The 24,316-nt window shown below is 52.1% G+C and overlaps 10 protein-coding genes across 10 annotated transcripts; 4 read left to right on the forward strand and 6 right to left on the reverse strand.

Annotated features, from left to right (window-relative positions):
• Positions 1-430: 430 nt before the first annotated feature.
• Positions 431-1,473, reverse strand: PSV08DRAFT_404274 (uncharacterized protein; the record flags this gene model as incomplete). The annotated part of the gene is made up of 3 exons (XM_014224335.2): positions 431-1,063; positions 1,187-1,402; positions 1,459-1,473. 3 exons carry the CDS (start codon positions 1,471-1,473, stop codon positions 431-433), a joined length of 864 nt encoding a protein of 287 aa, XP_014079810.2.
• Positions 1,474-2,730: 1,257 nt separating this feature from the next.
• On the forward strand, positions 2,731-3,981 carry PSV08DRAFT_228691 (alpha-helical ferredoxin). Its single transcript, XM_014224334.2, has 4 exons — positions 2,731-2,804; positions 2,866-3,264; positions 3,317-3,468; positions 3,522-3,981. Exons 1-4 carry the CDS (start codon positions 2,759-2,761, stop codon positions 3,843-3,845), a joined length of 921 nt encoding a protein of 306 aa, XP_014079809.1. The 5' UTR covers positions 2,731-2,758; the 3' UTR covers positions 3,846-3,981.
• Positions 3,982-5,920: 1,939 nt separating this feature from the next.
• On the reverse strand, positions 5,921-6,174 carry PSV08DRAFT_354680 (uncharacterized protein; the record flags this gene model as incomplete). Its single annotated transcript, XM_014224333.2, has 2 exons — positions 5,921-5,947; positions 6,013-6,174. The coding sequence occupies 2 exons, from the start codon at positions 6,172-6,174 to the stop codon at positions 5,921-5,923; spliced, it is 189 nt and encodes a 62-aa protein (XP_014079808.1).
• A 1,426-nt stretch (positions 6,175-7,600) lies between these two features.
• Positions 7,601-9,050, reverse strand: PSV08DRAFT_11475 (autophagy protein Apg5-domain-containing protein). Its single transcript, XM_066091815.1, has 3 exons — positions 8,876-9,050; positions 8,161-8,797; positions 7,601-8,107 (listed from the first exon to the last, which is right to left on the reverse strand). The coding sequence occupies exons 1-3, from the start codon at positions 8,993-8,995 to the stop codon at positions 7,914-7,916; spliced, it is 951 nt and encodes a 316-aa protein (XP_065948601.1). The 5' UTR covers positions 8,996-9,050; the 3' UTR covers positions 7,601-7,913.
• A 236-nt stretch (positions 9,051-9,286) lies between these two features.
• On the forward strand, positions 9,287-10,258 carry PSV08DRAFT_323762 (uncharacterized protein). The gene is made up of 2 exons (XM_014224330.2): positions 9,287-9,686; positions 9,737-10,258. Exons 1-2 carry the CDS (start codon positions 9,322-9,324, stop codon positions 10,089-10,091), a joined length of 720 nt encoding a protein of 239 aa, XP_014079805.2. The 5' UTR covers positions 9,287-9,321; the 3' UTR covers positions 10,092-10,258.
• PSV08DRAFT_364831 (CobW/HypB/UreG, nucleotide-binding domain-containing protein) lies at positions 9,829-11,701 on the reverse strand. The gene is made up of 2 exons (XM_014224329.2): positions 11,450-11,701; positions 9,829-11,325 (listed from the first exon to the last, which is right to left on the reverse strand). The coding sequence occupies exons 1-2, from the start codon at positions 11,496-11,498 to the stop codon at positions 10,295-10,297; spliced, it is 1,080 nt and encodes a 359-aa protein (XP_014079804.1). The 5' UTR covers positions 11,499-11,701; the 3' UTR covers positions 9,829-10,294.
• Positions 11,702-12,112: 411 nt separating this feature from the next.
• PSV08DRAFT_364832 (uncharacterized protein) lies at positions 12,113-12,799 on the forward strand. Its single transcript, XM_014224328.2, has 2 exons — positions 12,113-12,418; positions 12,514-12,799. The coding sequence occupies exons 1-2, from the start codon at positions 12,220-12,222 to the stop codon at positions 12,663-12,665; spliced, it is 351 nt and encodes a 116-aa protein (XP_014079803.1). The 5' UTR covers positions 12,113-12,219; the 3' UTR covers positions 12,666-12,799.
• Positions 12,800-12,815: 16 nt separating this feature from the next.
• PSV08DRAFT_411665 (muts domain V-domain-containing protein) lies at positions 12,816-16,484 on the reverse strand (the record flags this gene model as incomplete). The annotated part of the gene is made up of 2 exons (XM_066093895.1): positions 12,816-13,062; positions 13,117-16,484. The coding sequence occupies 2 exons, from the start codon at positions 16,482-16,484 to the stop codon at positions 12,981-12,983; spliced, it is 3,450 nt and encodes a 1,149-aa protein (XP_065948602.1). The 3' UTR covers positions 12,816-12,980.
• An 806-nt stretch (positions 16,485-17,290) lies between these two features.
• Positions 17,291-19,288, forward strand: PSV08DRAFT_364834 (gamma-glutamyltranspeptidase; the record flags this gene model as incomplete). The annotated part of the gene is made up of 2 exons (XM_014224326.2): positions 17,291-17,558; positions 17,610-19,288. 2 exons carry the CDS (start codon positions 17,291-17,293, stop codon positions 19,094-19,096), a joined length of 1,755 nt encoding a protein of 584 aa, XP_014079801.2. The 3' UTR covers positions 19,097-19,288.
• A 534-nt stretch (positions 19,289-19,822) lies between these two features.
• On the reverse strand, positions 19,823-23,774 carry PSV08DRAFT_354687 (TPR-like protein; the record flags this gene model as incomplete). Its single annotated transcript, XM_014224325.2, has 5 exons — positions 19,823-19,898; positions 20,203-21,387; positions 21,693-22,012; positions 22,062-22,358; positions 22,698-23,774. The coding sequence occupies 5 exons, from the start codon at positions 23,772-23,774 to the stop codon at positions 19,823-19,825; spliced, it is 2,955 nt and encodes a 984-aa protein (XP_014079800.2).
• Between the last annotated feature and the right edge of the window lie 542 nt (positions 23,775-24,316).

Consider the following 24,316-nt stretch of genomic DNA (forward strand, 5'->3'; position numbering starts at 1 on the left):
CATCCGAAGTGCTGCCGCCGATGGGATCTGGACCCACACTATTGTTACATAGGGCCGAGACATCGCTGTGCATTAACGAAAGTAAGACCATGGCGGTCTTGCCGTGTCACATCCTTTCCACGATCACGCCGAAACTACGCCGTGCCTACCACCGACCAAACGCCACAACTGATAGAAGAACAGACAAATCTCGAGGATCGCAACACTGCATCTCCCAACCTTCTGCTGTCCTCAAAAGCATTATTCAGATGTATGCCATTAGCGATCCGTAGATATACATCGTCATGATCATCAACAGACATTCATGTAATGGTCGAAACGCACAGAATACTGAACAAAGCTGACAAACGGGAAGCTGTCTCTCGTATTAGCAATTTGACTCGGACTTTCAACGCCGCTTGGACTTACTCGACTATTACTGCTATCTTTCTCAGTAGCCCATAGGGAGTCGGCCACTGAGTGCTTCATGAGCATCGCGCAGGAGGGCTTCGTAGTGCTCGCAAAGATCCGGGAATGCTACTATGGCATGCCTGACCGGAAGAGGAATGTCGCAGACAATCTTGCGCCAATCGTTGTGACGTCGGCAAACAATACTAATCAGCTCCCTCATGCACTTCAATCCCATGACGCAGATCGTGCGAGCCCACTCCATATCGACTGAGCCGTTCGGATGCTCCAAGTCCTGTGTGGCGGGGTTGATGAGTACAGACCAAGCAAAGTTCCCGTGTGATGGGGATGAAGCTGCTGTAGGCGAGGTTGCAGGAGCTTTTCCATAGGCGGCGCCGAGCTTGTAGTACTGTGCCCAGACATTGTCGAACGACTTTGCGAAGGGGTTTGGTGGAGTTTTGTCGTGGGAGCCGTTGCAGTCATGCTGACCTTGTCGAAAAGCCATCTCCTGCACAGCCAGATGCTCAGGGATACCGTTCACAAAAGCCCTCTGAGATGTGACTGGACTGGTAAGGGGACCACAGCTGCCGTTGAGGGAGCTACCACGAGGTGAGCGCCAGTTTTCGGATGCATGGTTGACATGTGAGTTGCGGCGAGTTCGCAGTGGAGTAATCGGCTATACATCAATTAGCCTACACTCATTGAGACATCTTTAGGTTCAGGCAAGCTCTATGAGATATATAGCCTGCAGTGGCTGCGTATCGACCTGCCCTCCTCGAGATGAAGTAGTAGGATGTACCGTAGCATCGCTGTGGCTAACCTGTGACATGGACTGTCCAGACGAGGCGTGAGAACCAGCGGAGGTGCTCCCATCTGATTCAAAGCTTGCTGTAGCCATTGGAACCTTGAAGGAATTAACCGGTTGGAAAGGCGCAGTATAGCCGATGCGATTAGAGTCGCAGTGGTTGGCAGCTTTGCCACCTCCCGCAACTCTACCCTTTGTGGGCGTAAACATCTCAGGGATAGTCAGTAACAGGGCTCTAGTGTAATCAAAACACGATGGTAACTTACCTGAGACGATGCCATTACTTAGACAGCTTTGCGGTTCTAGATACGTCGAATATTGTACAGAAAGTAGAGGTACAATGCGTGTGCGTGCGTGGAGTGAGTGGTGACAGATACAAGGAGAGCTGCAGTTTTTGGCAGCGACGGCAAGCGCCAAGCCCACAATCACAACAACAAACGCCTGTGAGCCACCGTTTGCATACGGTCAGCCGATGGGTGATTGGAGTCACCCCAAGTGGAGACGGATCTGGCCTTGGTCGTGCCTTCTGTCTTGGGATGCTTTGTTACATGTTGCAAGTGCGTCAAGCGCTACGATGAGAAAGAGAAGAAAACTCATAATCACATATGCCTGAGGCATATATATTTTCAGCAATGGCCGATTGAAGCATAGAGCAGTGATGGCTAAGATGGGATACTGGTAATAGTAGCAAAGTGATAGACTAGAAAGAGGGTGACCGGGTCTAAGAACACAACGTTGACTAGATTTAAGACGACCATTGTATTGGAAAGACATGGCTGTGCATGTTGGTCCAGCCAGTTTTGAGCGGAATATCAAGAGAGCGATAACAAGTAAGTAATAGCAAGAAATCAACAAGAAGAAAGTGAGATAGATTAAAGGATGAGAGACATGGAAAAAAGAAAAGTCAATCAATCTTGGTGCGAAACAAGTCTCTATAAGTAGCATTACATAGAAGGAGAGTGGTAGCTTTACCGTGTACACCAATCTCAAGGGGAAATTGTTCCCATAGGGCTTCATCATCAACCTGAGTACTGTCTTTTTGGAGCACTGTCAAAATACTGCTGGTATAGCATAGGCTGCCCCTGGCATTAGAGAGTCCTAATATGATGCATGTGAGAGCAGGTCTTTTGTAGATAGTGTGTTACATGTCAGATGGATGAAAGATTTGTAGCACATCAAAATGGTCACGCGATCTCACAAGAGTTGGATGAAAATACTCAAAGCACAGCTGCAATTGAGAAAATCATGATAGTTTTCATGCCAGAGAGCCATTGGCAATGTATGGAAGATACTACAGGGCGAATGCGACACGAAAATGGCGCGCGAAGCTTCATGTTTATGGCGCGAGATGTAGGCGAAAAGTCTTGACGTTTTCGACGATGATGTAGTGGCACCGAGGGGAGATCGAGAAGCCGGGATCGTCCGACAAGCAGCGGCCACCAATCACATGCAGCGAGTTGTCATAACCGAGGGAACTTGAGTGGCGCCCCAATGCTCCAACTTCAATGATACCAACACCTTGACCTCTGAGCCCACCCGACACTCTCCACTCCACACCACCTAGCTATGGCTTGCACCCGCGCTCTTACTCGTCTGGCGCTGAGACCAGCTGGTATGCTCAACCATGCGGCCCTCCTCGCAAGCCATTGAGCACTGCTAACACCTTGTGACAGCCGTCCGACCGGCAGTTTTCTCTCGCAGCTTCGCCTCCGTTACCGACGTCCACGCCCGCGACCCCATGTCCAAGACTGCCGAAAAGATTGTACCTGATGCCGCGCGGAAACCCATTCCCGAGAGCAAGACGTCCAACGTCAAGGAGTCCTCGCCCACCAAAGATGCTAAAATGAAGACTTTCCACGTCTACCGCTGGAATCCTGATGAGCCCACATCCAAGCCTAAGATGCAATCGTACACTCTGGACCTGAATAAGACCGGACCTATGATGCTAGATGCACTCATCAGGATTAAGAACGAGATGGACCCGACTTTGACCTTTAGGCGGAGTTGTCGTGAGGGTATTTGCGGAAGCTGCGCCATGAACATTGACGGAGTCAACACACTGGCATGCCTTTGTATGCGGAACAAGTCAGCAGATTGTGGTTGCAATGCTAACAATTCTTACAGGCCGTATTCCCACCGACACAGCCAAGGAGTCTCGCATCTACCCGCTTCCCCACATGTACGTTGTCAAGGACCTTGTGCCAGACATGACGCTTTTCTACAAGCAATACCGTTCCGTCAAGCCATACCTGCAGCGCTCCACCCCCGCGCCAGATGTACGTATATCGATTGACCCCGCCTGTAGAAGCCCGCATTAACAATTGGCTAGGGTCGTGAGTTCCGTCAGTCCAAGGAAGACCGCAAGAAGCTTGATGGTCTTTATGAGTGCATTCTCTGCGCCTGCTGCTCAACCTCGTGCCCCTCGTACTGGTGGAACCAGGAGGAGTATCTTGGACCCGCTGTCCTCCTCCAGTCCTACCGATGGATCGCCGACTCGCGTGATGAGAAGAAGGCTGAGCGCCAGGACGCACTTAACAACAGCATGAGCTTGTACCGATGTCACACCATTCTCAACTGCTCAAGGACATGCCCCAAGGGACTGAACCCTGCACTGGCCATTGCTGAGATCAAGAAGAGCATGGCTTTTACATGAATGCATCAAACCAGGGGTTGGTGAGCAGTGCTGCCAGGTAACATTCGCTGTGTGTATGTGCGGTTAATGTGTTTTTGTAACCAGGCTTGTATATTCTGAGACTTGTAGTAAACAAATCCAAGCAAATTATTTCACATGGTTAATTCTCAACGTTTGATGCGCGCGCTAGTCCAACTCACGATGTGCTGATCTGTATCAAACTTTAAAATATCCGAAACTATTTTCCTGACTAGTCATGCCTTCTCAATTGGTTTCTCCAACACAAGTTTTGGCTCTAATCCTCGAGTCTCATACACGATCATCTGCTTCAAGGACTGCAGTGAGTTGAGTTTGCTCCTCCTCCTCGTCTCTACCAATGCCAACTTTAAAATTGTCGCCGCTTGGAAACTTGATACAGGACAGCCCAGCGGTCACGATGCAGTTCCATTTATTGGGATCATTGGCTTTTTCCCTCTCTCTTCTCTATTCTCTATTCGTCCGACGTGTGAGGACTTGTATGCTCAATGTGCTTGATACCCCCCAGGATCACGAGGCTTTTCTTCAATTTAGGCATGAGATTATTTTGCACAAAGATGTCGTTGGAAAATGAGTTTTGAGGAAACTTACCACATTAAGCATAATTTCGACTTGAGCCTTGGAATGATTCCTTAGTCTACGTTGCTCTTTTTTCCTTGTCACTTGCAGGCTTTGGTCGGATGGGTTAGGACTGAAGCAGGACAGGCGTATTCGCTAGACTTCTTCTTAAAAAATGTGAACATGCTATATTTACTTTGTAAATGTGTTCTGATAACAGCACTCAGCAAGATTGGCAGATGATTTCCTAATTCCTTGGTAAGCCGCCGCTATACTGCGGCTGCTTGCTCGGACCTAGTAAATCGCCGCTGGCAAAGCATTTATCCCCCCTCCACTCCCTCCACACTTGCATCAACAAGGCAAAGAACCTACAAGACATTATTAGACTTTGTTTCGGCAAACTAAACTTTACTATCCGATCATCACTATCACTATCACTATGTCAAATAATATGTGCGGAAACAGTGTTTCACTTTACTTAGTAGAAAACAATACCACACACACACACCTCCTTCCCCCAATCCCCCAACCAACCCACACCATAAACAGTAAAGCATCCGCACTCATTCCGCATCTTACCAACCAATCACCCCCCCCCCCCCCTTCGCAAAATCCTTGACTTCCTTGGCCTCTGTACAGAACACAAACTTACTAGTTACTCTGAAAAACAAAAAAAACAAAAGCCAACCCTGACACTGTATAGCGTAGCTCTCTGTTTCTATTTCAATCTACCGTGAAACATTCTATTCAATTGATTTGTTGAATTTCAAGCAAGGGCTATGGGCAAGACCTAGTAAGTGCTTAGCGATTGCGGCTCTCGCGCTAAGGAGATGAGAGCGGAGATTGGGATCCACTTTTGATGCAGGTACGTGATCCTTTTTTTCTTCTCTCTTTGCTTGTCCCCCACCGGCGTTATGATCTAGTAGTCGGGGGGTACGGGTATACGAACGTTTGTCGGCAGTGGGAAGAGGGGGCGGTGAGGAAGGAAGGGAGGTTATGAGAAGAGAGAGAGAGGTACGAATTTGGTCACATAGGCAAACAAACGGTCAAAAGTTGCAGATTCCAAAATCATACTAGCCGATATGATCAACAGTGAGGCGGTGACCCACCAAATCCTTCCCTTGCACGCTCGAGTCACGCAGAATGTTGTTGACAGAGCTCCATGGCAAACACTGTGGTCGAATTGAGAGGTACAAATTCAGTGAATGAAATTGCTTGTTGAGGTATCTCGATTTGTTCATTATTACTACGGATCCCAATACAATCAGGATATCCGCAAACCATGTCGCAGTTCTCATCAAAGAAAAGCTCATGTAAAGTAGGTTGTACGCGAATATTCAAACACATTATACACAAGCCTCTTGCCCGCACAACATTGTGACATGAAGCCTTCTGACTTTGGTATCGCGGGTCATGAATTCTTGTCCCTTTGCTCTCTCCCACCCTTGGAAGCTGAATGTATGTTGCTCCTCTCACTCCCGCGCAAATCGACTTGGGGTATCTTATGCGACGCCCTTGCTGGCTTGCCTCTGTTGAGATTTGTTAGTACAATGTTGGAAGAGCGCAAGGGTAGAAGAGGAAGCATGTCACATACCTTCTTGTTGATGAACATGGCAAGGAACAGAACGGCGACGACGAAAACAATGCAAAAGACAACAATGACACCGGGCTCGCGCTCAGCCCAGTTTTTGCGCTTAGCAAGCTGGTGGAGGGTGTACTCGGCGCGAGCGGCGAGGGGCATGCTGATGGCGGCCATTGTGAAGGTAGGTTTCTGCGCGAGAAGAAAAGTCAGAGAGGGTGTTGGAAGACGATGCGGTGCGGAATGCGGAGGTTAAGATGTAGTAGTGAAGACGATTGACGGATGGTCCGACGGAGGCTCGGCGATCTTGTGCGAAGGGGTTGGGAATGCCGCTCAAGCCCTTGGTCCGTGTCGCAAGACTACATTGTTTCGATGGGCGGGAGGATGCGACGACGCGACGTAATGGTCGACCCCGGCCCCCAACAGAGGTGCAGCGGAAAAGGCGGTGGCATGGAAAGCTTACATTTACGAAATTAATCGGACCTTGTTGCAAGTTGAGGAGCTGGGTAGAAACAGCTTTTGTTTAGGAGCTGTTGCTAATTGACGAGAAGGCTGGTAAGCGCAATTCGGTTGAGTCCCACGGTGGTGTGATGGTTGTGAAGGGCACAGAAGCAGCTTGGCGGTGGGAATTGGGATGGCGCAGGTCAAACAGCGGTGCAGCGTCAAAAAGCGAAAACAGAAGCCTTAGTACTCGAGGCGCTGATAGTTGGCTTTTTAAGTGCGCGCCTTCGCCGAAAATCTCTGCAGTTGATGAGGCATTTTGTATGGCCCGCGGTCCTAGCGGGTTGCCCGGGAGCTCCAAGCTTGCAAGGGTAGGTGTGCACGCAGTTCGGCCGGGGTGGAGAGGCAATGACGGAATGATTAGTACGTACCTCTCTTTGTTGGGCGAGGGCTTGGTTTGGTGTAGTCAGATGAGGGCAGGCTGGGTGGAATGGGGTGTGGATGTGTTAGGGATTGTGGGATGACAACGAGACGGGAGCAGCAGCAGCGTTTGAGCAGAGGAGAAGTGGTAATGGCTGGGGGGCTAGCAACGTCGCAATGAAGGGGGTTGAGGGAGCTAGCTAGCTAGCAAATGGGTTGAAAGAGCGACGTCACGTGTGCCAATGGCGCGGCATGCAATCACATACTTACTGCGGCATCCATTCGTACGAGGCGGGATGGGCGCTGCTGTCGTCGGGTGTTGGGTGGAGCAAGAAAGGGTCTTGAACGGCTCTCCCATTGTCACGCAGCTGTTCACCGTAGCTCCTCTACCATGCTCACTCCATAGTACTCTCCACGCCCTCGACGGCTGCATCGCGTCGCTGCAAGCCGCCGCTGAGGCTACCCATCGGCTCCACCCAGCCGCGTCCAAGTTCCCTGCGACACGGTTGAGTGATGCTGTTTCGGGCATGGCAGCAGCGGCGGCATTGGCTGCACTTATGTCATCAGCCAATGCTTATCGCTTCTGATTGATGGTTCTGTTTGCCGCCCTGCTCCGAGTCGGCCGCGAGCCTATAGCCGACGGTGGCATGCCATGCAAAAGATAGACCGAGCACACCGGAAGCCAGAACAATACAACCACCCCGATAATCCCTCATTTCCCACACGCCTCGCCTCGCCTCGCCTCGCCTGGCGCTGGACATGCCCGGTGTCCGGTGCCCGATGCCGGCAGCGCCGACTGCTGCTCAGAAACAGACGCAGTTGGGTGGGTGTCATGTTGGCTGGACTGGTGTGTTCCTGCAATCCTCACTAAGCTTCTGCTAAGTATGCTTGCCCCCGCATCTTGGCAAACATTGGCGTCTTGACTGCGACTCGTGTGGGCCCACGCCTGACGCCTGCAAAACCAATATTGCTGATATCAACAATACCGCCATAGCGCACATCCGCCATGACTCGGGCCGTATCCAACCCCACGCCAGGCACAAAGCAATTATCTATCATGCCATCATAACAACTGCAATGTGCAACCACCCGTCCAGGTACGCTGCGGCACGTACCAAATCCTCCACATTCGCCCCCAACGGTAGTGCTGCCCCGTGGAGGACTGCTTGTGCCAGCAGTGGACTTCGCCTGCTCGGAAATAACCCAGGTAGCACGTGATTCAGCGCTGTGCCGATGGTCTGTGGTTGCCCTGTTCCCCTGTTAGCCTCACTTGCCCTTCACACCGCAACCACGTGCACCTACTAGACGACAGACTCGGTGTGATCAGTCTTTGCACAATCCTCAAGCTCCCGGGCGCCCTCTCTTCCTGCACACCCTCCGTCGCTGCATGCGGCAAATACAGTCTGACCGGTAAATGTCTCAGACTGACTCCCTGCGGGTTGAGTAGTTTTTGGTTGATGGGGTTATATAGCGCAAACTCGTGTTTCTTAACTCCTTCCCACAGCTGCGTGCTGTCCTCCTTACTCAGAAACATGACCGTCTTCCCCGTGCCCGTCCTCAGATAGTCGGCCTCCTTGACGCTTTGAATGAACAAGTCGTTGAGGTGCTTGCCGTCGTTGTCGAGTTGCACCAGCTGCTCGGTCGGATAGTCTGAAAAGTGAACCGTGAGACGCCATGGAAGCCGGCCGCGTTCCTCTTCGCCGCCTTCAAGCTGGTGTGCTGGTGCGGCGTCTACGTCTGCGTCTGGGGGATATGCAGGCTCAGCTCCAGAGTAGAGGTCATACAGGAGGCCTAGAGGATAGTGCCACTTCAACGGAACATCTTCGTAAGAGAGCCACGCGTCTTTCGGGCTGACATCCGGGTAGATGAGGCTGCGCGAGAAGAAGGTATGCAGCTTATGGATCAACAGGCCAAGGTACGAGATCCGTGGGAATTGTATCTAGCAAGCTCGTCAACACACAACTCCCAGCCTGCATACCACACCTCATCAAACAGCAACATGCTTCTTTCCACGTACTATGTAAGGATCCGACTCATCGTACGTCCTGCAGTCGCCTTTGTGCAGTCGTATCTCGAGGGGGATGCTCCCGTTCCAGGTGCTTTGTCGCAGTCTGCCTGTGACGTCTTTGGAAGCCATCGAAGCGAATGCATCCAAGATGCACGTTGCAAGCCGCCTGCTGAGAGAGTCTAGGCGCGCACACACACGAGCGATAGTGGGGTAGCCCCCAAAAGGCTGTCACGACTATGGCGGGGTAAGTCAGCAACCATGCAGGGAATCAGAAGCTTGGGCAGCCTAGTAAGCCCTCCCCTCGCGCCCTTCCCCTGACTCTCCTACCCACGCGTCGTCTGTGACAACCGCAAATCCTCCACGACGTTATGTAAATCAATGTACGCTGGCCGGTTCAGCCATGTCCTTTCTCTTTTCCCTGCAGCACTGCGACAAAAAGTGGTGCGACAGCGTAGATGGGTGACTTACTAACGCAACATAGCTGGACCATGGACGTGGCACTGAGCCGCAAACGCTCGCGCTTGGCCCTCGATGATGACGAGGATCTGCCACCAAAAAGGGAGCCGTCGCCTGCGCCCTCTCCGTTTGGAGACACTCTGAAGAAATCAAAGACACAGTGCGAGCTGGAAGAGCTGGAAATCATACGCCCGGAAGATGCGTGGACAGTCGATGTAGACGCCATACTAGCCAGCAATGTGCTCGCGGCGCCACCGGATAGTAAGCTACAGGCGCATAATAACTGGGCCAGATACCAACGGGGACAGTCGATAACAGTACTGTGCGTGCAAGGTAATGTTCAGATACACTATGAGCTCTTGTGGTACGCTGCGTTCCAAACCCCAACAAAAAAACACAATTGACATTCCATAGCTCGGCCTTACCTGACCTCTACAAACTCTCGCCCTCGCTCCAAGCCCTTGTTCTCTGCCATGACCCTTCTACACATCGCCTCTCTCCATCTGCGCCCTTTTCGCTCCCTTTGGTACAGGCTGCCACCACATCCAACAACCACTTTGTCCGGCTGGGTCTCTTGCATCCTCTGGGCGGAGGAAAGTTCCCATTAGATGCGCTCGTTGTCCTGGATAGAAATGCAAAGAGGAGGCTGGTATTGCCGTTTGGATGGGGTGCTGGCAAACATGCGGGCACGCCTGCGGGCCGGAGCATACAGATGACACTGATGCGCTTACTAAGAAGTTGTGTCGAGCAATTGCAGCAGGAAAGCTGATGTTACAGAATTCTCAATAAACATCGGGGGTCCCCTTTTGACACCACGTTAAATGCACATATACGAACTCTGGACCCATAATGCTCAGTTGTGAAAGAATTGTGAGAGTATCAGGCCCAAATGAACTGAAGTATATCCATTTTGGCAAATCTAAATCGTCTGATTCTTGACCTGGGGGGGTATCCACACATTGACGGCGCCATCTATGCTATCTTCTCCACTGTCAATGTCCCTGGCGTGTCACCTTCCAACGCCACTAGTCCGCTTGACTCAATCTCCTTCTTCCACTTTGTAGACTCGTACTTCGCCGTAATTACAGTAAGCCTCAGCACTGGCTCCTCTTTCAATTCCTCGCCTGCAGGCAAGGCTACGGGTGTAAATGTCCAACGGCCAAATGCCCAGTTCAGAATATATCTCACTCTCCCTTCTGGTACTTGCTGAGTTGATGGGGGTATAGTGTCTGAAGATTTGGGCGGTGTAGAAGCATAAAGTATTCCCTTTATCCGGTATACTTCATCCTTTGTTGGGTCTTGCAGGAACTTTGCCAACTTCGATGTATCCACGCTCCTCGCCTTGTCCTCGCTCTTGAGTGTCACTGTCAAGACCTCTACCTCACTCGAATGTCCATGGTCGTGCTCATGCGTATGCGCCCCGTCCTTTGTTTCCTCCGTAACGCCCGCAAGCCGCGCATCCAACCCAAACACGATATCCTTGTCCACCCAGCCCTTGCGACTCTTAGTCCTAGGAATCTGTGGCTCCACCTCGAGCGCCAGAATGGCGTCTTCCACATCTTCCAGCCGCCTCTCGCTGACCAACTCATGCTTGTTCAGCACAATGAGATCGGTGTACCGCGCCTGCATTTTCGCCGTAATACTCGTGTCTTCGTATCCCTTCCAGTTCTCTACATCAATGACACTCATTACGCCGTCGAGTACATATTTGCCCGTCTCGCGACTCAGCCGGTTGACCTCCATGGCCAGCGTGGCCGGGAAGGCAGACCCAGAAGTCTCGATTACAATGCGATCAGGTTTTACATCGCGGGCGAGCGTTTCGAGCGCGTCGGATAATTGGCCTACGAGGTTGCAGCATATACAGCCGTTGAGCAGCTCTTGCACACCAGAAATGGCCGCCGAAGACGCGAGCGCGGTGTCTACCTTGACATCGCCATACTCGTTCTTGAGGAGCGCGAGCTTGTACGACGGGGGCAGCTGGGGGATAAGGTTTAAGATGAGGGCTACGTGGTGTTAGCAGGAAGTAACCAAGAAACATGCACGCATGCAGTCAATATCTGCGAGATTGCAGGGTAAAAAAAAAGACTGATAAGCAAGGATAAGTAGTAAAGTGAGTTTGCAACATACTCGTCTTTCCCGAGCCTAGAAACCCTGTGATGATAGTAATCGGTATCATCACGTCAAAGCCCCTCAAGAAAAAAAAAGCTCGAGCCAGCGGTTACGTTGTAGTTAGTAGTACGTACGTGGAGAAAGGAAACAAGTTTAACCGACTAAACAAATGACGCTCTAGACCCAAGCCCGTTTCGTGCCTAAGAAACAAAAAAGGAAAAGCTGAGAGATGATGAAATGTGATTCGAAAGCTCCCCCGCCGCACGTGTCAAACACACACTTCAACATATCCCACCCCAAACCCTTGGCGACGATAAAAAACGTGCTAGTTTGCAGCTCTGGCGCGGGACGTGGGCGGCGGGCTGCGGGGGTCTAACTAAATGACGTCGGCGCGCAGCCTGCGCGGGGCAGTGCTAATCGCAATGGGCAAGCCACCGCTACACATCAGGTACAAAGAGCGGTAGACCAGATAGATGACGAGCCTATCAAACTATTGTTTTTTTCTCCAGTCTTGGAAAGCTGTCATTGAGGGCGGGCTAAGATCTTGGTTCAACCCAGTCTGTTGCTTTCGTTGCTTGTGCTTCTTTCCCACAACGCGCGCCGCCCCCCCCTTAGGTTGTTGCAAGCTTTGTATAAATAGGGCTCCCTTTCCCGATTACGAAGCTTCTTCTTCCTTCTCACATACTCAGTACTGAACAAGCTTTGTTTTCTTAGAATCAAAACTTGCTACTACTACTACTACACTTACCTCACTTCTCTCCTATACCCTGAACGTATAATTCATCATCATGGACTTTGTCAACAAGCTTGCCGGCGGCCAGAACAAGAGCCAGGGCCAGTCTGTAAACGAGCAGGTCGTCAACGACCAGAACGCAGGACAGCAATCGTCAGGCTCGGGTGGCTTCCTCGGCGGCATTGGCAACAAGCTCAACGAGGCTGCTGGCGGCGGCAAGGCCAGCGAGAAGAACGAGGATTACCTTGACAAGGGTACGTTGGGTTCTTGCCTAACCCTGACCATTTCCCTTCATCCCATCTCAGTGAGGGATAGTGTGGCATGAGAAAACTAACATGTACATGTACAGGCGTCGACTTTGTCCAAGAAAAGTTCCTCGGTCAGGGACCCCAAGACAACGAGTCTGCTCTTGAGCAAGCCAAAGACGAGCAGATTAGCGACTTTATCCGTGGACAGTACAAGAGTGCTACCGGCAAGGACATGCCCATCCAGGACAAATAAGCTCGTTGTAATGAAGAAAGGTTGCGGGCGCTGGGAGCTATGGCCTTGGGAATAACGGCTGCGGCAGTACATGTCTTGCTGGCCATGATGATGCTATTATGATAGTCACGAAATGAAATAATCATGATCCCGTATCGATTGTCTACAATGTTGCTTGTGATGTTGTTCGATTTGAATGCGCTTGCTTGATGCCGCAAGGAATGTCTTTCTAGTGCTAAACGCTCATAATCTACCGATATTGCGTTATATGACGATTCATCTTGGTGTGCCAAACACAGAGCCCTCCCACTGCTATCATACATTTCCACATTTACTTCACAGTTGCTCAATTCCCTCTACAAGCTTGTCAAGCATTGCTTCCGAATCGTCGTCCAGCAGCCCCTTCATCATGCGCGACCTATTCACGGTTAGTTCCTCCTTTCTCCCCATCATATCATCAGTATGTACTTACAGATTCGCCAGCTTATGAGCCTCCATGCTCTGCTCCAACTCTGTGCTCTTCACCTGTGCCACATCAATCACCTTCTCGGGTACTCTCGCCAACCGAGCGACATTGAGTCCGTATGACCGATGACTCATGCCTTCTGTTGCTTCGTACAAAAACACCACTTCCCTCCCACCATTTTGTTCTTCAAAACGCATATGCACATTCTTTAGCTGGCCATTGGGAAATCGCGAGGGAACCTTAGCGAGGTGCTGATAGTGCGTAATAAATAGCGTCAGAGACTGCAAGTCACGAATGACGTAGTCGAGCACTGCTTCGGCTATGGCAACACCATCGAAAGTCGAAGTACCGCGACCAAGCTCGTCGAGGATAACCAGAGAGCGCGGAGTTGCGGATTTGAGGATGTCGGATGTTTCGTTGAGTTCGACCATGAATGTCGACTCGCCTTTGAGCATGTTGTCGAATGCGCCCATCCGAGTGAACACCGCGTCTAGCATTCCTAGATGTGCCTCGCTGGCTGGCACATAGGACCCGATTTGTCCCATGATGGCGATCAGTGCGGCAGAGCGTACAAAGGAGGATTTTCCGCCCATGTTGGGACCTGTTACGAGAAGGGCGCGGGTCGAGTCGTGTGATAGCGAGAGGTCATTTGGTACGTAGCTATCGAGAAGTAGCTGCTCAACCATTGGATGTCGACCACCTGTGATATTAATCTGAATGTCATCTGTGAAAGTAGGCTTTACATAGCCTGGCTGGTTTGCTAGGGTAGCAAGAGATAGAAGAGCGTCAAGCGTAGCCAAAGAAGCTATGCAGTCTCGAAGTTGCTGGTACTTGGATGAAATCTCCTCCAATAGACGCATGTAGGCTCTATCGCACGCGGCAGCAAGTGACTCTTTGTACTGATCCCGCTCTTGGAGCATACGCTTGACTTCTGGAGTGTGGAAGCGAAGAACAGCCTTGGTGGCTGAGATTTGCTGCCATGATGCAGGAACTTTCTTTTCCTCGGGTGATTTCCTCTTGACTTCAATCAGATACTCAATCCCCGCAACGGTGACGTAGTCCACCTTGCTCTTCCCAAGCTTTGCTGCTGCCTCTTTGCGGTGTGTGTTTAGGTCATCTTCTACCGACGCAATGCTGAGCTTCAGATCATTGATGTCCTCCGCCTCATGCTCTTCTCGGAAGAATGAGTACTTGTCATCATCTTTTGCGGCACTCGCGTTGATCTTGTCAAGGAAGCCATTCAGGTCCTCATATATCTTTGGAACGTTTGAGACAGCTTCACTCAGCAGTGTCGACGAGAAGCCGCTTTGCTCAGGTGTCTGAGCAGACAAGTACTGGCTTGATATTTCTTGAAGTGCCTGCAGAGCAGATAGCAGTTCAGGCCTCGTACACTTCTTGTAGTATATCCGTATGAGGACTTTTTCAAGATCAGTCTTGATCTTTCCCAACACAAACTTCAGTTTGTCCACCGGTATGGTGTGCTCACCCTCCTTGAGCTCTTCAACAGCCGCAATACGCTCTTCCAGCTTGGCTTTATCAATCAACGGTCGACCAACCCATTTCCTAAGCAGCCGTTGCCCAAAGCGAGTCTTTGTCCGATTCATGGTCCAGAACAAACTGCCTTTTGACGTGAAGTCTGTCTGGTTTTGGTAAATCTCCAGACTGGACAATGTGTTGCCGTTGAGCAGCATGTATGATCGTGCGCTGAAGGGCTGAAAATACTTGGTAAGGTCGAAGACATGCTCCAGTCCGTATTCGCTGAGGTATGTAATCATGGCAGACAGACACATAGTAACGTGCTCTGATAGCTGGTGCACCTTGTCTAGGACCGCACCTTGCTTTTCCGAATCAGCGTCTGTACTGGATTTCATTTTGCCCGCATAAAAGTTCGAGATATGACTGTATGCTTGTGCAGCCATTGTCTTGGGCTTCTCCACCCTCTCCACTCGTGACCTGTCTCCAAATACGTTGGTCTTACTGGCCGAGAGGTGTTCTATCAGCTTGTTGGTCGCTTTGGACAGATCACCAACCACCAGGAATTCAGCTGGCGCAATGTGGAGCAGGAGCGTCTCAATCTCGCTACGCATAAAGCCGTCCTCAAAGTCGTCGTAGATGATATCGCCTGTTGCCGGTTGTACAGCCACTAGTCCGACCTGAACCTTCTCGTCTGTACCCCAACCCTTGGCATGGCTCTCGGTGATGCAAAGCAGATATCCAGTCGACTGTGTACTGGTACCTGAGCCCTCGGTTGGTGTTTCCAGGCCTTCTACATCATCCACATATGTGCCTTTGGTGTAGAGATTTGTGAGTTTTCGGACGAACGGCGCATTCCTGTTGTTGCCAGCCGCCTTGAGCGCTGCAGTTTCGACCTGGCGCACCACACCCACTTTGTGGTTCGCTTGTACAAGGCGTTTGACGTGGACTTGCAGGCGATGAGTGGGGAAACTTGCAGACGCAAATTTGTCCAGATGTGCCTCAGAAGGATGCTCGTCGTACCGAAATTTTCCTGGTATACAGACGATTCCTAGCTCCTTCGATGCGATTCTTGCATCTTCACCAAAGAACTTGTACTTGTATCCCACCTCCATGACGATGATAGTGTCCAGATGCTTGCGCTTGATATCGAGATATTGAATTTCCATAGGCGTCAACTTGCTGGCCTTTTTCGTGGCGACGGCTTTTTTACCTTTGATAGGCTTTGGTGGGGGCTCCTCTTCGTCATCCTCATCGCCTTCGCCCTCCTCCTCATTAGCGTTATCCTCTGAAAGGATCTTATTCCGCCTTCGCAGCTCGGCAAAGCTATCAGGACGGCCCAGCTTCTTCACAAACTTCTCATGTAGTTTCTCCTTTTGCTTCTGGGCAACGGCGGCATCTTCTTCTTCCTCCTCATCATCATCGTTGTCTGATTTGTTCTCGTCTTGAATCGCCGGTGATGACGAGAACAGAAACTTAGAGGTTCTGTCGGTGATTCTGGGAGGCTTCGGTGCACCCGAGGTAGTGGCGGATGTGTGTGTAGGTGATTGTTCCGGAGAGAGGTTTTTGGTGAAGCGAACGCGTTTGGAAGGCGAGGACCGACCTGAGCCTTGGGGTTGATCATCGTCATGTACTGCGCGCTTACGGAGGGTAAGAGGTGTCCTTATGGGAAGGCCATCTTCTTCGTCATCATCATCATCATCACCGTCTTTCTGGGTCGTGTCGTTGGTGGCGGGCGGAGACTTTGTTCTTGGTGGAGATGCGGGAGTGGCAGCGGGAGCGGGAGCGGCAGGAGTGGTGGCAGCAGCAGCTTTGGGGGGTTGTGCCGGCTTGCGTGTGAAGAAGCTCGATATTGTCGGCTGGGTGCTCTTCTGGGACGATTGACTGCTTTTCGGCGCCATTGGACCGTTTGTGGGTTGTAGGAAACAGATGGTCGGTGTGCAGGTGGAGAAAGCCGGAGACGCGTAACGAGCATCGCGACTCGCGCCTTGCGACCTGGTTACATCACGGTGTCACGTTTCTGGGGTTTTTAACCGTGCTTGGGCCTTGTACCCCACACAGAGATAAGGGCGCCGAATAATGGGCCATGGCTGAATCGTCGGGCTATTTTCTTGGACCCTTTTGTCTTGGCCGCTTCTGCTGCCTACATGCATTCTGCGCCCTTTGGATGTTGGCTGTCGAACCTTAAGATACGTAGAGTTTGACAGATTGGCTCGTGAGAAAAAAAGAGGCTTCTGTGGTTACCTGATACCCAGCGAGGGGCCCCATGGTACATGACTGTCATCTCCGCAGGACCATATCGCTCTAGTCCGGTTCACGATCTTCAATGGTCCTCCCTCAACACTTCTTGCGTTATCTTTCGCCCAGATCACGACCAGCGCCAAAGCCTCCAAATACCGCAGACGGCCCGGCTTTAAGACCCTATCTCTTCGTCTTTCAGCGCTACCATCAGAATTTTCTTAACCATGTCCGTAGTAATGCCTAGAACCGCGTACACTTCTCATGCCAGCTTCCGCTTTCTGTTGCTGACGCTAAGCACTTTGAGTAACTGCCCTGGCTATCTGGTAGGGGAGGGGTCAGCATCTTCCGCTGTCGGCATGTGTACTATAAAGAGGTACTGACGACTCCTCGCATGCCGTCACCACGCCGACCTCGCAGGCTTCTCTCTTCCCCGTCCGTTTGGTAACAGCATTGTGCTGCCTACAGTATGGCGCCGTCTTTGCTTGTCAAGCCCTTGATTGGGCTCTTGGTGCTGCAAAGCGCATTAGCTACTCCAGTCAAAAGGCATGTTTCCTTCTACAAAGAGGAGGAACCTTACTCGTTCCGCCCTCATGAGCCGCGGCTTGGTGCTGTAGCTTCATCTACCGCGATTTGCAGTCGTATTGGAACCGACATATTGAAGGCGGGCGGTAATGCGGCAGACGCCATGGTTGGTACCGTGGCATGCGTAGGCGTCGTTGCCATGTACCACTCTGGTAAGTCCATCTTCCAAAGTGCTTCCTACAGGAGTTACTGAAAGATGGTAGGAATTGCTGGGGGAGGCTTTATGCTTGTCCGTTCACCAAACGGCACATATGAGTTTATTGACTTCCGCGAGACAGCTCCAGCCGCTGCTTTCGAAGATATGTACAAGAACAATACCATAGCTAGTGAAACGGGCGGTCTCGCATCTGGCGTTCCGGGTGAACTTCGTGGTCTGCAATACCTCCATGAAAAGTATGGTCGCCTCCCATGGAAAACTGTCATCAAGCCAGCCGCCAAGGTCGCCAAAAATGGCTGGAAGGTCAACGAAGATCTTGTGAGGTACATGGCTTCTGCCTCAAATAACGGAGAGGATAACTTCTTCGTCAACGACAAGGAGTTTGCGATTGATTTTGCACCCAAAGGCCGTCTTCTCCAGCTCAACGACACCATCACTCGAAAGCGCTATGCCAAAACACTCTCAATCATCGCAGAGCAGGGTCCAGACGCATTCTACAAAGGGCCGTTGGCAGAAGCTACAATCCGCGCTCTCCAGGCCGCCAATGGCACTATGACGCTCGAAGATCTAGCAAACTACACCGTGGCCATCCGCAAGCCCTCATCCATCACGTATGGAAACTACAAACTCACGGCCTGCAGCGCCCCCTCCGGCGGAAGCGTCACCCTCGCGGCCCTCAAATTCATGGAAGGCTACTCAGGCGTCGGCGACCCCCTTAACGCCAACCTCACCACGCACCGCCTGGACGAAAGCATGCGCTTCGCCTACGGCATGCGCACAGAACTCGGCGACCCGTCCTTCGTCAAAGGCCTAGACACATTCCAGCAGCAAATGCTCTCCAACGCCACGGCCGCCGAAGTCCGCAGCAAGATCCTCGACGACAAAACCTTCCCCGTAGCCTACTACAACCCCTCTGGCCTCGAATCCCTCGAAACCCCCGGCACCAGCCACGTCGTCGCTGCCGACGCAAGCGGCCTCGCCATCTCCCTCACCACAACCGTCAACCTGCTCTTCGGCAGCAAACTCGTGGTCCCCGAAACAGGCGTCATCATGAACAACGAAATGAACGACTTCAGCATCCCAAACACTACAAACGCCTTTGGATACATCCCCAGTCCTGCAAACTTCATTCGCCCCGGAAAACGCCCCTTGTCCTCAATCGCCCCCGTCATCGTCGAGCACCTCAATCTCGCAAACGTCACAAACGCCTTGTACATTGCCATCGGTGCCGCCGGTGGCTCGCGCATTATTACGGCGACGATCCAGAATATCATTCATATGCTTAGTGGCAATATGACGACGGCCGAGGCACTGGCGCAGCCCAGATTCCACGATCAGCTTGTCCCCGCCCAGGTGAGCTTCGAGTATGCGTTTGATAATGCTACCACGGCGTATCTGCAGCAGATTGGCGCAAACGTGACGTGGATGGCGCCTGGCAGCAGTAGTGCACAGGGTCTGAGGCTTTTGCCCAATGGCACGTTTGAGGCGGCGAGTGAGCCCAGGCAGAAGAATAGCGGAGGCTTTGCTGTTTAGACGAAGAGAAAAAAAAAACAAGCCATGTTTGATGCCGATGACAATGACGGAGCTGTTCGACAGTTCAAAAACCTTTGGGATAAAACTATTCCCCATGTACATAGATACGACATGATACCTACCTCGATGAATTCTACGAGCCAAAGTAAACCCATTATTACTACTACTTGATGACCAAAAACTTCACGTACGCAAAACACTGCTTCCAATTGTATGAACAAGTGAATTGTATTCGTCTGGTGCGCATGTTGCACTCGTGCTTCTCTCTATTAGAGTAGCCCATCATCTACTTTGGACAAGAGACTACGAAGTGGGAGGGGAGAAGAAGGAAGGGAATAACGCTTTTTGTAAGCCCCGTCAAATGTGTGTCCATCATGTTGGATCACGTGAAAGAAAACGCCGAGAATGTACACTGCAAAACAAACCAGAACAGGGGTCGACCAAGTACAAGAGCTACTGTACCTATCAGCTCAGTCGACCACCTGTCTGCAGAGGACAAGGCAAAAAAAAAGTCTGCCTTCGATTGTGAGCCATGCCATAGATCATGGGAGGCCTCGCTATCGTCGGACGCAACTGATCAGAAGTTACCTTCGCGCGAAGCGGCTGGGCTTATTAACTCTCATGGGTAGGGCGAAGGGGTAAGCACACCTCGTCTGTGTAAACACAGTCAGTAACAATTTGAGACAAGTAACGGATATGAATGCATACCAAAATCCCGTCGCACTCCTAGAAACGACTTCGGTGATTAGGCTTTGCTGGCGTAAGGGGAAGAGCAGTGGAAGGGTCCTCGATCTGTTTTGCACTGTATCAAACGCCAAATGTTAGTAAACACAACAAAATAACAAGAAGTTGGTGCATTACGTTTTGCGGTAGCCATGCAAATGCAAAAAGATGGTACATGATAAGAACAAGTTAAAAAGGGACAGGGGATGCTAGGGTAAGACAACAGAAAGCCTCCAAACTGAAGCTTGACGCAACCTGGGTCTGCGGACGATGCCTAGCGTAAGTCTATTTTACGCTGGCGTTTGCTTGCTGCAATGTGAGGCTCGCCTTTTCGTTTCTGATGGGCAGGGGTTTGGGAATGGGCTCTTTGAGCAGATACATACCCGTTCACTTCCTTATCCAGCTGCATGTACTCTTCGACTGCATTCTTGCCGCCATGATTCAGGAGATAGGCCATGTAATAGTGTGACAACTCTTTCGACGTCTCAGCAGAGAAGCGACCCTTGGTACGCATCAGCTCGTGAGCCGCCTTAATCCGAGCATGCGCCGCTTCTTGGTTGGGAGAAGGCTGTGCAATTTCGAATTCCAAGTACTTCATCCAGAACTCACGCGAGTCTGGGAATCGCTCATGCTTGTCCTTGAAGACTTGACGAGCTTCGTCGATGCTGCTCTTGCACTGCCAAAGAATACGTGCTTGTTCCGCTGCGAGTATGCCGCCAATATGATTGTTGGAACGGTCAATGTACTGCTCTAGAAGGCGGACAGCCGCATCGTTGCCTTCGTGCCGTCGCTCGAGACCTGCCAGGGAGATGAGAGTCTCGGTGTGCTCTGGTGCCTCTTCGAGCATAGCCAGGTAGATATCACGAGCGACAGATGTTCGACCGAGCTTCTCTTCGAAACGAGCCCAGTTGAGGCGTATGGTGGGGGCTGAGATGGGCACAAAGATACAGCTGGCTCGCATGTAGATGATCCTTGCGTTCTCCTCTTTGCCCTGGGCAAACATCCAGCGGGCATATCGCAGCCAGAATTCGTCGTACAAAGCACATGCGACTAAGCAGCGCTCATACAGGAACGCGATACGCTCGAAGTCACCCTGCTTCTCTTCGTAATCTAGATACTTACGCCAGTTCTCAAGCTCGGACTCTTCGAGCTCGGTGACGTGGAAGTAGGCCCTCTTGATGGCATGCTCATAGGTCCAGCGGCTGGTAACATCCTGCTGTGTCTTCGAGTACGAGCCGTAGTACCATTCGGTTATCTTGGCGCGCAGCTGCCGCTCAATCTCAAGCGCTGGCTTGTCAGGTTGTCCCTGATTCTCCAACTGAACCGCGGCTTTCAGCTTTTCGAGCGTTTCCGGACTGGCCAACTCTTCTACTGGACGGTTGGAGAGAAGGACGGAGAATTTCTCATAGTACCGAGAAAACTGGTAGATGGGTATGTGCAAAACACGGCTGTAGATCTTGGTAACATTTGCTGGCTCTTGGATGCGCTCCTCGAATTCGATATACTTGTCCCAGAATGGGTGGCTCTGGAAATCCAGACCGACAAAGTGAGCACCTCGCTCAAATAGCCTGTTGAGTTAGTATTGAAAGGTCTGAATAAGGAGAGTACGATGAGGAGATAATGAAAGGGGACGATCTTGAAAAGTAACTTAGTGTGCCAACAAAAGGATGGTAAGGCTATCGAACTTCGTCCTTCCAGGGTCTTGGGCAACTCTTTCGCGGGGGTAGAGTGTGAACGGGGTGGGGGGGGGATGGCAACGGGATGATGGGACATGTAAACATGTAGCGCCCGAGCGCGCCCGAGCCCACCGCTGGCTACGGCGATTTGAGCCTCGGAATCGGGAGGAGGGAAGTGGGGCAAAGGCAGAACTCACTCTCGGATAATGTCGTTGTCGTGCGACGTATCCATCTTGAAGCTGCAGTAGTTGGCCCACAGGTCTACCGAAGTAGTGATACACGAGACACCACGCTCGTATACCATCTCGGCAGTCTCTGTGCCGCCAATCGAGAACTCGAGGTCGGCATACTTCTTCCAGTAACCGAAGAACAGTGGAAACTTGGTGAGAAAGCAGTCGTAGACGTTGCGGACAAGCTCGATGATCGAGGGACTGGAGTTGCGGGTGACACCGCCTTCGAGCTCAGAGGCGCGAGTGACGAGCGCTTCCCATTTGTCGAAATCATCTTCGCTCTCCACCTGTATATGCTGTTAGCGAAGGTCTGCAGCGAGGCAATGGGAGACTCACCACAGCGCTGAGGAGCTTGTTGATCTCACCTGCAGCCTCTTCCCCGGTGTAGTGGACCTGGGCAATGCTGCCGCGCCCGGTGGCCAACATGATGGCGCGTCTCGGGCTCTGTGCAGGAGACTGTGCGTACGAGTTAGTTATGGTATTGATGCGACTGCGGGCAACAGCGCGGTGGTGATGCGGCGGCGACGACGACGATGACGGCGAGAGGTTCGTGTGTGGTTGTCGAGAGGTTTGCGAGAGGTTTGCGACAGTCGTACCGTAGAAGCCGCGCTCGAGTTCGCGTCGGCGAATCCACTTTCGTCAGCGCCGAAGCTTGCAGGCGCCAAGCCCAGCGTTTGCCCAAACCCAACGGCAGCCTGTCGGGCAGCCAATAGCAAGAGAGCAACGCGGCTGCAACTATGGATTTTATTCATTGTGTATTCACCTATCTAGGATCTTGCAAAATAGCCAACAAGGCCGCCAAGGTATCACGCCAAACAAGAGGGCTACAGGTGCCTCTCCATTTAAGACAGAATTCTAGACCCCAAGACTCCGGCACAACCGTCGAATCTATCCATGTGCTCACGCAGCACTTTCTTCTTTCAAAAAAGATGCCGTGTCACTGGCTGAAAATGAGAAGGGACTCTTGCCTACTTCCGGGCTCCGTGGGCTGATAGGCAACGCGAAGAGTCCATCGTCCTTGTCATCGTCGTCTGCAGACCCCAGTGGGCCTCGAGATTGAAAAACGGGCGCTGGGCCAGACAGAGCGTTTAACGAGCCCATTCCAGCACTCTGCTGTTCTGTGATGAATTGTGGAGGTGCCTGTGCTGCGATTCTCCGAGGCGGATCTATTGGCTGAACCTGGGGTGGTTGCGGAGGCTTTGCCGCAAGGCTAGCTGGATTTGCGCCTTTGAAGGCTGCAAAAGAACTAATAGCAATGTCTGAAGATTCGGGCGATAGGGGATTGGAGAAGCCCGGCGTACTGTTGCTGGGTGAGAGGTCCTTTTCACTCGTGCCTAGTCGCAGTCCTGCCAGCTTGTCCATGAGGCGGCCCCCGCCAGGTGACCGTGGGCTAGAAGGTGCCTTCATCGGTGCCAGCACGGGCTCGCCAAGTGAGATACTTAGGCCTGCGGGTTTGGCATTGACTCCGAATGTCGACTCAATCCACTCCTTCTCTTGCACAGCCATGAGCAGGCCGACACCCTCGACGTTGGTGCGTGACTCTGCCTCAATCTCCTTTTGTAGTACCTGCAGCCTTTTCTTTGCCCAAATGGTGTGCAGGACACCCTTCTTGCCCGCTGCCCGCGCCGATGCCCCTAGCTCTGGCGGGAACAATGCCGGAAGGGGATTTGTATGCCAGACAACAGGAGCCCGGGTACCGTCTTGCGGTCGTAGCGTGAGTGTAATGCTGGTGGGTACTGCGACGCCCGGGGGCAGCAAAAAGTACATGCGATGCACGTCGTTGGCCGACTGGTCGTTGGCGGGCAGGACCCGTGTGCTGCCGTCCCATGAGATGTGCCAGTCTCCCCGCACTCCCCGCGTTGTGTCGTCGTCCTCCCACTCGACCATCAGAATCTTGGTGCCCGTGGTGGCATTTGCATGGCCCGCTTCGTACTCGTAGCGGGCAAGCGCATTTGCGCTGGAGATGCTCGGCGACTCCACCTCGTCCCTGGTCAGCTGTCGCGTGGTGGTGTCGACGGAAGTAAACGGAACCGTGGCCGGGGACGCCATTGGGAACAGGTCGAGTTTAGATGTCGTGGAGCGCGATAGCTATGTGCGGGACGATGCGTCTTCCGGCGTGTATACAAGTGGGTGGGGGTGGTATACGGGTCTAGGTGGTAATAACGGCGACGGCAAAATGACAATCATCCAAGGGCCCGTGTTCGACGTCGAGGGCAATGCAACACACAGTCGACGGCAGGCTAGACACACCCGCCACGACCTTGCTCTGGCTGGAATGGCAGTCTGGCGATGTCTCGCTGACCGTCTGATGCTGGCCGTACGCGTTAGCCTGCAGCTTCGCAGTCCGGCCGGTGGTCGTCACTAATTTTAGACGTCGACGCCGGCCACTTCTCCACGGCTCCTAGCCACGGGAACCAGCGACTGCCGCGCCACATGCGGAGAGCTGCGTCGCTGCGTTGCCGCTGCGTGCCACGCTCGTCAGCCAATCACACGTGCATGTGCATCATTGAGGCACGACGCTGCCTGAGCGTATCGCTCGTTTCAACTTCAATTCCTCTCCTATGGGCCTCACTCTGGAGCCCCGTTGCTAC

Source organism: Bipolaris maydis (genome assembly GCF_028858645.1).
Source record: "Bipolaris maydis strain C4 unplaced genomic scaffold PSV08scaffold_12, whole genome shotgun sequence".
Classification (NCBI taxonomy): Eukaryota; Fungi; Ascomycota; class Dothideomycetes; order Pleosporales; family Pleosporaceae; genus Bipolaris; species Bipolaris maydis.

Coding starts and splice junctions, on each gene's coding strand:
- PSV08DRAFT_228691 (XM_014224334.2), top strand. CDS start 2,759: ATGGCTTGCACCCGCGCTCTTACTCGTCTGGCGCTGAGACCAGCTG. Junction 2,805..2,865: donor TCTGGCGCTGAGACCAGCTG/GTATGCTCAACC, acceptor ACCTTGTGACAG/CCGTCCGACCGGCAGTTTTC. Junction 3,265..3,316: donor CAACACACTGGCATGCCTTT/GTATGCGGAACA, acceptor CAATTCTTACAG/GCCGTATTCCCACCGACACA.
- PSV08DRAFT_11475 (XM_066091815.1), bottom strand. CDS start 8,995: ATGGCTTCCAAAGACGTCACAGGCAGACTGCGACAAAGCACCTGGAAC. Junction 8,798..8,875: donor ATGAGTCGGATCCTTACATA/GTACGTGGAAAG, acceptor CGAGCTTGCTAG/ATACAATTCCCACGGATCTC. Junction 8,108..8,160: donor CACACCGAGTCTGTCGTCTA/GTAGGTGCACGT, acceptor ACAGGGGAACAG/GGCAACCACAGACCATCGGC.
- PSV08DRAFT_323762 (XM_014224330.2), top strand. CDS start 9,322: ATGGGTGACTTACTAACGCAACATAGCTGGACCATGGACGTGGCACTG. Junction 9,687..9,736: donor ATACACTATGAGCTCTTGTG/GTACGCTGCGTT, acceptor GACATTCCATAG/CTCGGCCTTACCTGACCTCT.
- PSV08DRAFT_364831 (XM_014224329.2), bottom strand. CDS start 11,498: ATGATACCGATTACTATCATCACAGGGTTTCTAGGCTCGGGAAAGACG. Junction 11,326..11,449: donor TCTAGGCTCGGGAAAGACGA/GTATGTTGCAAA, acceptor AACACCACGTAG/CCCTCATCTTAAACCTTATC.
- PSV08DRAFT_364832 (XM_014224328.2), top strand. CDS start 12,220: ATGGACTTTGTCAACAAGCTTGCCGGCGGCCAGAACAAGAGCCAGGGC. Junction 12,419..12,513: donor CGAGGATTACCTTGACAAGG/GTACGTTGGGTT, acceptor GTACATGTACAG/GCGTCGACTTTGTCCAAGAA.